General features: G+C 37.9%; 1 protein-coding gene across 1 annotated transcript; it reads left to right on the forward strand.

Annotated features, from left to right (window-relative positions):
* The first annotated feature begins 567 nt into the window (after positions 1-567).
* LOC130862566 (zinc finger protein OZF-like) lies at positions 568-9,867 on the forward strand. The gene is made up of 2 exons (XM_057752214.1): positions 568-2,115; positions 2,323-9,867. The coding sequence occupies exons 1-2, from the start codon at positions 2,082-2,084 to the stop codon at positions 3,774-3,776; spliced, it is 1,488 nt and encodes a 495-aa protein (XP_057608197.1). The 5' UTR covers positions 568-2,081; the 3' UTR covers positions 3,777-9,867.
* The last annotated feature ends 642 nt before the right edge of the window (positions 9,868-10,509 follow it).

The following is a 10,509-nucleotide window of genomic DNA, read 5'->3' on the forward strand; positions in this document are numbered from 1 at the left end:
GGTCAAGTTCAGTGCTATCTTGATTACACATGTTATTTGAGGTCACATAGGGTTAAAGGACACCCTGTATTAATGATAATAATAGCCTGCACCCTTAGGATTGGGTCTAGAGCTTGTGAGTTCAAGTGTTGGTATTGTGAGACTTCCTTCCATGAAGTTATGAGATGAAGTCTATGTTGCATTTTGAGGTAATAACATTGTAAGATATGCAAACTTTGAGACCCGTGTCATAGAATCTGCATGTAGGAAGTGTCAAAAGACAGAGATGTATGAGAAGTTGCAAGGAGAAATAGTCATCTATGCCCTTTGAAACGGAAGTCCCAGGTGTGTGACACAGAGCTGCAGGATTTGGCATTTGCCCTGTCGGGTTTCAACCTTGCCATGGTCCAATCTTTCCTTAGTTCTTAAAAAGGGAAATGTGTAGTCTGTGGCATTGTTTGGTGTATAGATTTAATTCATGTTTTCATATTGCAAGATGTCACAGTCAAGATATTGCCTTGAGTGTCAAGAGAAACCTTGGGCATTTCAACAGTGTAGGGAATGTTACATACCATGGGGATCTTTGAAATTAGGCTAAATAAATGTTGCATCAAAGGTTTGACACAATATCGAGGGTTGAATGAAAAATATGGGCATTTGTCTTTGGTGTAGGCCTTCATTAGTGACTGAGGAATAGAAGCATTTTTGGAGAACATAGTCTCTGGGAAGATTTCTGTGTTTTTCACCATACTTCTGTGTGTGGTAGAAACTGAGCAGCCCCCTTCTCGTGTAGACACACCATTACCTCCACTAGAGACTCCATTCCTAAATAATTTAAGGTTAAATTGAAACAATTGTTTTTCCTTGCTAATCCATTTTTCTTTCCTATTTTTATATTAATATTTTAGGTGCATCTTATTTGATGTGTTTTTGTATGTTATACTCTTGCTGTTGTGCTAAACTATACTCAAATCACGACTTTTGAACTTTGGCAGGGGGTGTCATTTTTCAGATACAGTATGAATACAATCTTGCAACTAATAGTGATCTTTTTTCACTGAATTCCAGGTGTCTTAACATTATCCCTAACTTTGTATATGTTTTTACATTTTTAAGTTGTTTTCAAATGTCTGAATCTTTTGACTATATAATACATGGATGTGTTTCGCTGATCTTCCTGGTATTCACTGAAGTCAGATACAAGCATTGGTTTCTCTTGACCTGGAGTTAGGAATAGAGCTTCCAGTGAATGCTGGGAGCTGAGCTAAGACGTCTTCAAAACCAACAGGTGATTTTTACCTGCTGATACATCTTTATATACTTCATTACTTTTTGTTGTTTTACTGCTGTAGACTCACATTTACTTTGTCAGTGCTTTTGAGATCTCGTTGATCTATCTGTAACTAACTTTGTAGAAATGTTTTCCTTCCTAGGAATTATTAGTATTACAGTTTAAAAGAGATCACTCTAGGTTATGATAGAAAAGTACAGAATTATAGTGAATGTTTAAGTGTATGGAGAAATTTTGAGTGAGCCACTGAGTGTTTTCTAATTTTATGTTAGAGATGGGGTCTCTGTACCCTTGAATGTCCTGGAAATCTCTATATAGACCAGACTGGTTTTGGAGTCAGCGTTTCAGCTGTTTCTGCTTCCTGAGATTCGGTATTAGAAGAGCACCACCAGGGCCAGATTGTCTATTCTTTTTTGAAGTTAATTATTCTGAAAGATTTTGCAGATGGACACTCAATATTGTCATCACTCTGTTTGCATGTCTCTCTGTGTATATTATAAATCATTTTTCCTGTAATGCTGTATTCTCTTCAATGGGCACATATGAAAGGCATCTTCCTGCTTATCCCTTTTCTTTAAATAGAGTTGGTATTTAGTGGCCCATGTCATAAAATATAATGAACATATTGAATTATGTAAATATGTCTTCATTGAAGTATACATTTAGAATGTCTTCAGTGTCAACATTCATTTATTATATCACATATGGGATACTTTAGGATGCAGTGACCTATGAGGATGTGTATGTGAATTTTACTCATGTAGAGTGGGCTTTGCTGGATCCTTCCCAGAAGAATCTCTACAAAGATGTGATGCTAGAAACCTACTGGAACCTCACTGCTATAGGTAAGGATGTGAACTTTTTGTCAATTTTTAACTTAAGAGTACAAGTCTTTCTTGGAGATTAGGTGCTGTTCTGTGATTTCAAATATGAAAGAGGAAGAATCCCATGAATAAATCAGGCATGTTTCTTAGATTCATGAAATATAGTAATTTCAACTGTGCCTAATTTCTAGTAATATGTCACATACATTTTCTGGTACTATATTTTAGGCTGTAAATGGGAAGACCACAGTATTGAAGAACATGGTCAAATTTCTAGAAGTCATGGAAGGTATCTTCAAGCACACGAAACAACCAATAATAAAGAGGATCTCTTTGAATGTAATCCGTATGATGAAGCCTTTACATCTGATTCCTCTTTTAAAGTCCACCAGAGAAGTCATTTGGAAGAAAAATACTATGAATATAATCAAATTTATAAAACCTTTCCATGTCACAGTCTTCAACAAGTGCATAGTACTCAAACTGGAGAGAAAAGGTATGAATACCATCAGTGTGAGAAAGCCTTTGACTGTCCCACTTACCTTCAAATAGATAAAAGAAATCATACTGGAGAGAAACTCTATGTTTGTAATCAGTGTGGCAAAGCCTATACACTGAAGAAGACTCTTCTCGCTCACATAAGAAATCATACAGACGAGAAAGCCTATGAATGTAATCAATGTGGTAAAGCCTTTGTATGCAAAAGTTATCTTCGTGCTCATGAAAGAACTCATACTGGAGAGAAACCCTATGAATGTAATCAATGTGGCAAAACCTATACACTAAATAAGAATCTTCTCTGTCATAAGAGGAGTCATACAGGAGAGAAACCCTATGAATGTAATCAGTGTGGTAAAGCTTATGCACTGAAAAAGAATCTAGTCTCTCACCATAGAAGTCATACTGGAGAGAAATCCTATGAATGTAATCAATGTGGTAACACCTTTGCAGAAAAGTACACACTTCTCAGACATGAAAGAATTCATACTGGTGAGAAACCTTATGAATGTGATCAATGTGGTAAAGCCTTTGCAAGGAAGCTTTTTCTTCTCTGGCATGAAAGAATTCATACTGGAGAGAAACCATATGAATGTAAACAATGTGGTAATGCATTTGCAAGGAGGAGCTATCTTCTCTGTCATGAAAGGAATCATCATACTGGAGAGAAAACCTATGAATGTAATCAATGTGGTAAAGCCTTTGTAGAGAAGAGACGTCTTCACAGACATGAAAGAATTCATACTGGAGAAAAACCCTATGAATGTAATCAGTGTGGTAAAGCCTTTTTAGAGAAGAGAGGTCTTCAGCGTCATGAAATAATTCATACTGGAGAGAAACCCTATGAATGCAGTCAATGTGGTAAAACCTTTGTACAGATGAGTTATCTTCACAGCCATATAAAAATTCATAGTGGAGAGAAACCCTATGGATGTAATCAGTGTGATAAAGCCTTTACAGTGAAGTCTAATCTCCGCAGGCATGAAAGAATTCATAGTGGAGAAAAGCCATATGGATGTAATCATTGTGGTAAAGCCTTTACACAGAAGTGCATGCTTCAGAATCATGAAAGAATTCATACTGGAGAGAAACCATATCGATGTAATCAATGTGGTACAGCCTTTACAAGGAAGCAGTATCTTCTTCGTCATGGAAGAATTCATGCTGGAGAGAAACCCTGTTAAAGTAATCAATGTAACAAAGCCTTTGTGGAGAAGAGTAGTCTTCACATGCTTGAAAGAAGTCACAGAGGAGACAAACTCTATGGATGTAATCAGTGTGTTGAACACTTTGTGCAAAATTATCATCATCACATTCTAAACATTGTTTTTCTTTCTTGATGGTATGAGGAACAAAAACAATCCATAAGGGACAAAAACTATATTTTTCCATTAAAGCATAAGAAGCATGGTTTAATTGACTAACAAAAGTGGCCAATAATGAGTAATGTGAAGTAAGCCCACTCCTAACTGGTCTATTGCAAGTAACATGAAAACACATTCTGAGAACAAGTCTGTGTATTGACGAATATTTCAGCAAAAGCTAAATGTTTCAATTTCTAATTATGCACTAACCAATCCAGTTAAAATTATGGAAGGAGGGATGGCATTGGACTCTCTTCTTCACAGTTTTACATCAGTAATATATTGCCTCACCCTCCCTGTGTCATAAACTAAATTGAAGGGATCTTGATCACCTTTGTCTTCAAAAATATATCACATTGGTGAACTATTTTGATGGCATTATTTTGTTTGGACCACGCGAGCAGGAGGAAGCAACCATATGCACATAACACATATGCACATCAGAGGATGGGACAAAATCCAGCCAAACTTCAAGGAACTTCTACCTCATTGAAATTCTTAGGATATTAGGGTTGTGTGTAATTCAGAAGTATTTCTTCTAAGGTGACAGAGAAGTTATTGCACCTGGTCCTTCTACCATAAAGAAAGAAGCCAATGTTTACTGGGCCTGTTTAGATTCTTAAGATAGCACAGTCCTCTCTTGGGTGTGTTAGTTTTGCCCATATACCAAGTGAATGGATGCTGTGGGGTAATGCTCTTGTGCACTGTAAAATTTGTCACTTGTATTATTTTAATATAACACTGATTGACCAGTAGCCAGGCAGAAAGGATAGGCAGGACGAATAAACTAAGAGAATTCTGTGAAAAGGAAAGCAGAGAGTCAGTCACCAGTCAGATAAAGAGAAAGCAAATGAGAATTCCTCACTGACAAAAGGTACCAAGCCACATGGCTAATCATAGACAAGAATTATGGATTAATTTAAGGTGTAAGAGCTTGTTAGTAATAAGCCTGAACTAATAGGCCAAAGAGTTTATAATTAATATAATCCTCTGGTGTTTTTTTTAAAACTGTATGGCTACAGGACTGGACAGGACAGAAATTTCCTCTAAAAATGGCACCCAAAGGTTTGGCAAGAATTCCCACATAAGAATCCGCTAAGAAAGCTTTAAAAAAAAATAATTCTAGACAGATAAGAATAGAGTCAAGTGCAGTTTCTTGGTAACTGTATTATCTCCTATAGTCTCTTGCAGCCCCTTTAAGAAACGCTTCCTAACTCAGTGGCAAAAACCTTGAGGCTCTTTTAAGAAGCAGTGTCACCAAACAATTAAATGATGTTTATGAATAACTGGCATCAGGCTTCCTGGTGGTAGCATGGACCTAGAAACTCCTCAAAGTTGTGACAGTAATGTGCCTCCCACCAGTACCTCCACCGTGAAGCTAAGGAATGGTGTGGGGCCAGCCAACAAAGCTGGAGCTTTGATCCTAGCCATATGGCTTAACAGAATCAAGATTCATGTGGCAGAAAACTATAAAGATACAGTAAAGACAGGTGCAGATAAAAAATTTTAAATGGTTTATAATGTGTTTAAAAATATATGTAGGCTTGAGTAAGAAACGAAAAAAGATAAAGTCCTAAAAAAAGAGATAGAGTAGTGGGGCATGGTGGTACACACCTTTAATCACAGCACTTGGGAGGCAGAGGCAGATCTCTGTGAGTTAGAGTCCAGCCTGATCTACAGAGTAAGTTCCAGGACAGCCAAAGATACACAGAGAAATCCTTTCTCAAAAGAAACAAAAAATAAAAAAACAAAAACAAAAGAAATGGAGCAAAAAAAATAAACTCATGTAAAGATGGAAAATACACAGAGAATCTTGATTTTGTATGTTATTGTGTAGTCTTTGAGTTGTTTGACTGCAAAGGAAGAGCAACAGCTGCTAAAAGGCAATTGATTATAAATGCTGCTAGATTAACCCAACCTATATATTTTGAAAATGTCTTAACTTCAAATTTTAAGTCAAATATATGTTACTTTGGAGAAAAGGTTTTGCTTTTGTTTCCACAGAAAATGAGAGGCTGTGTATTCATTCTGGGTTAAAACAAATAAGGTTTGATCAAGTAAGACCCCTTGAAAATTCTCCAGTGGAAAGGGATTGCCCAGATGTTCCAACATTTCAGAGTACCTCTGTTGCAGTTTCCTCTGAGTTCTATATCCAAAACAGCCTCAAACCTGTTGGCTGAGAGGATCTAGCCTCACAGAATATCCCAGTAAGGATGACCACAATCCTAATTTTTTTGGGGGGGGGGTTTCATAAGATTATCAGTGCCCCCAATTAGCTGAAGTAGCTTAGAATACATTCCCAAAAGTAGATTCTGTGTGTTTGTCATTATTTAGAGTTTTGGTTACAAGTTGTTATGGATAACATGAAAAAGCTAAACAAAGAAGATTAGATTCCAAGTTCTTGTTTTGAAAAGAAAAAAGGGAAAATGCTATGGGATAATGCCCTTGTACACTGAAAACATTTTTCACTTCTATTAGTTTAATAAAATGCTAATTGGCCAGCAACAAGACAGGAACTATAAATGGGGTATCCAGACTAAGAGAATTCTGGGGAAAGGAAAGCAGAAAATCACCAGCCAGACACAGAGAAAGCAAGATGAGAATTCCTTACTAATAAAAGGCAACAAGCCACATGGCTAAACATAGACAAGAATTATGGGTCAATTTAAGTTGTAAGAGCTAGTTAGTGGTAAGCCTGAGCTAATAGGCCAAACAGTTTATAACTAATATCAGCCTCTGTGTGTTTCTTTGGAACTGGACTGTTACGGAACTGAGTGGGGCAGAAACTTCCATCTACAATTTGGAATTTTGGAATACTACTAACTTTGGTTCCTGGAAGAGCAGAAGGACTTCAATGGGTCCATGCTGCTGTGTAGTTTTCTCTATCACTTAGATCATATGATTAAGCAGACCTAATGGTACTTGAAGTGAGAATGGCAGCTAGGAATGATACTAGGAGCCTTTTGTGGTCCCTTGTAGTTGTATCAAGGAAGAGAACTTGGTGATATTGGAGCAAAGCTCTCCACCATTCTGCAGACACATGTTCTTTCTTTCAGAGATGCATCTTGGCATACTATTTGACCTTATTGGAAAATGAAAATTTGACAATGGCCCTTTTTGCCAGTCTTACCAGGCAAACTGAGCTGCTCTACCCATCGTGACCAAACAAGTCATAGATTAGGGCCTTCATAGCAGAAATACTATTATCAAAAGAAAGTGACACATTTGTGATTTGGTTGATCATGTTTGGAGGCACAACCAAGTTACATGAAGAACTTGCACAAATGTCTAAGATTTTTACTACAAGGGTGTTGATCTTGCCTTTAAAGTCCTAATTATCCTTTTGCATTGAAATTAGCATTTTCAAAGGCCAGAGATTCAATTATTATTTGTCTAGCTTCTAAATTTGGTATTCTATTTACCACTAATATCAATCTTTTAAGAAATCATTGAAGGTTTCTTTTGGGCCCTGTATGACATTAGTTAACGGCTCAATTTTCTTTCCTACTTATTTAATTCTGTCCCAAGCATTCAAAGTTACTGCATAGCATAAAGCCAGAATATGGCCATAATATAGGTATTGCATCTCTATGATAGTAGTAGTAGTAGTATAATCCCCTACTCCCGTTAATTAGATATAGGAAAATTTCCCTAGCTCTAGTTCTCTTGTTCAATGGTGTTAGCCTCTACTTTCAACCAGGTCCTCCATTGTAATTGTGGACCAGATTCCAAGACTGCTGTAAACAAATCTCTCCAAACTTGAGGGATAATTCTATTCCAAGTTGCCCACAAGTTTAACATCTGCTTCATAAAAGGTGAATGCATGCCATATGAGATTATTACTTCCAGCCGGGCGGTGGTGGTGCATGCCTTTAATCCCAGCACTCAGGAGGCAGAGACAGGCGGATCTCTGTGAGGCCAGCCTGGTCTACAAGAGCTAGTTCCAGAACAGGCTTCAAAGCCACAGAGAAACCCTGTCTCGAAAAACCAAAAAAAAAAAGAGAGAGAGAGAAATTATTACTTCCTTGAATCTCTTTAAATCTAACATTGCCACAGAAGTTCAATAAGCTCTTACACAGCCTGTATCATTTGGCAATTCCTGTAAGGTTACTGGATTTATTAAGGTTGGTTATTTGAAAACATTAGTCTGTTCCTCTCAGACCTCATAATGCAATGCTGAAATTGGTTCTGTGTTAAATTCCTCTGTCTGGATTTGAATACCTCTATGATCTTTATATGATTTTAATAAGTTTTTCTAAGGACTGTATCTTGGCATTTATACCAAGCATCTTTTTAAGAGATAAACTAAGAATTATCAAAGCAGCATCAAGGCTTATTAAAATGATAATTAGCAGTATATCAATTTTGGGTAAGTTGATTGTTTCTTCATTTAATTGGCCATATTTATATCGTGTATTTGTAGGAGGAAGGCCACTTGTTCGTCCCAGCTGCTCAGAACCAAAATAACCACACAGAAACTATTAATTAAATTGCTGCTTGGCCCATTAGTTCTAACTTCTCATTCTAACTCTTACATCTTAGTTTAACCAATCTCCATTAATCTGTGCATCACCACGAGATCGTGGCCTACCAGCCAAGTTCCAGCACATTTATCTCCAGCAGCGGATCCATGGCATCCCCCTGACTCTGCTTCCTTTCTCCCAGCATGCCATTAGTTTTCCCCTCCTCTACCTATGTTCTACCCTATCATCAGGCCAAGGCAGTTTCTTTATTCATTAATGGTATTCAAGCATACAGAGGGAAATCCCACATCACATACAGAAACCTAACTTTATCATAATTGTGTGTCCCATTTTTCAACATGGATAAAATTTCTCCTTTAACTAATTGCTTGCTTTAAGAATTCCCAATTGAGCTGGGTGGTGATGACACATGCCTTTAATCCCAACACTCAGGAGGCACAGGCATGTGGATCTTCTGAGTTTGAGGCCAGCCTAGTCTACAAGAGCTTCTTCCAGGACAGGCTTCAAATTTTAAAAGAATTCCCAATTGTCTTACCAAATCTGCCAGTGATGACAATGAAGATGTGAGGCTGACTGCCACTACCTAAAACAGTAAATGGATCACCAGATTTCAAGGCAGCAGCCTGAGAAGGGAGATCAGGGAAAGCACCATGAGACAAGAAAGGAAAGCGTAGCCAGCTACACTCTGGCATATTGTAGCTCTGACTTGTGCCTGTAGCTGCAAAGCCACAGGCAAATGGCTTTTTGGTGAATTCCAAGTGGGCTCTAGATTTAGCATGAAGTTTAGTTGGTCTTTAATAGTAAAAATTCAGTCAGGGGGTGGAAGGTGACAGATCAGTGAAGCAGAGTGGTCAGCCAATAGAGAGTTCTCACCTCTACCAATGCTCTGACTGAAAGGGCCATCCTGCCTCTTCAAGACTCAGACTTACTGCCTAGACTGCACTGATTTGTATTCTCCCACCTTATATTCCTCTCTCTGCCCAACCATATAACTTTTATCTCCACCTCCCTAGTGCTGGGCTAAAAGGCATCAGATCCTAAGTGCTTGGATAACCTTTGTGTGAGTTCTGGTTCTGTTTTAGACAGATTCAGTCTTAGGTAGCCCAGGGTGGCCTTGAACTAACAGATATTCCTTTACCTCTGTCTCAGGAGTCCTGGGATTAAGGATGTGTGCCACCACAGCCTGACTTCTAGTACTTAGCTCTGCACTCTGATCTTCAGGCAAGCTTTATTTGTTAAACTACAAACAAAATAACACTAATACATATACACAAACATACATAAATACATATTTATATATATATTACATCACTTATCCCCTTCCTTGTTTTTTCTCTATCTCCTCCCCCAAATTCTTCTGATTTCTTCCTTGTTTAGCATGTGTGATTAGGTATGCATAAATATCTGAATAAAACCTGCTGAGTCCATTTCTGTTGATTGTGTGCATATGGTTTTATGGCTGAACATGTGGCAGTGAATTTGCAATTAGGAGGTCATCCCTGCCTGAGGCTAAATCTCCCAGCTTCAGGAGAATTCCACTCCTGGCCAAGATTCTGCAACAAGATTCTGGCCAAGAAGTGACCTCGGTGGCTTTCAACAGGTAACATCAAGAATTGAAAACTTGGGGTAATAAATACTCCAACTAACACTTTCTGGTATCATGATCCCAAAGTTCTGGAACAACAGTGAAGACTGTGGACACTGGCTCAGGCAAATCTTTGGTTCTGTGGTCTTCCTGCCTTAACTCATTGACCATTATCACCTTAGATGGTTTGAAATCCTGAAAGTCCTGCCCCCACTTTTCAGGTACAGTGGTTACAGGCCTGTGTCACCATGCCTGCCTTAGTTGACTTCAACTTCATTTAATGAAGCATTAGAATGACAGGATGAGTAAGATGAGCATTCACACCAACTATATTAAAAAAAGAAAAAAGAAAAACAAAAAACCCTTATCTCTTGAGTCTAGGCTTCCTCATCTGTGGAATAAGGACAGAACTCTGCCCAGGTTCCTTTATGGGTTGTAACAGACTCAATGATAAAGCAAAACAATATTGCTCATGTTTGTAAAA

The sequence above is a fragment of the Chionomys nivalis genome, chromosome 20 (assembly GCF_950005125.1).
Source record: "Chionomys nivalis chromosome 20, mChiNiv1.1, whole genome shotgun sequence".
Classification (NCBI taxonomy): Eukaryota; Metazoa; Chordata; class Mammalia; order Rodentia; family Cricetidae; genus Chionomys; species Chionomys nivalis.

Coding starts and splice junctions, on each gene's coding strand:
- LOC130862566 (XM_057752214.1), top strand. CDS start 2,082: ATGCTAGAAACCTACTGGAACCTCACTGCTATAG. Junction 2,116..2,322: donor CTGGAACCTCACTGCTATAG/GTAAGGATGTGA, acceptor ACTATATTTTAG/GCTGTAAATGGGAAGACCAC.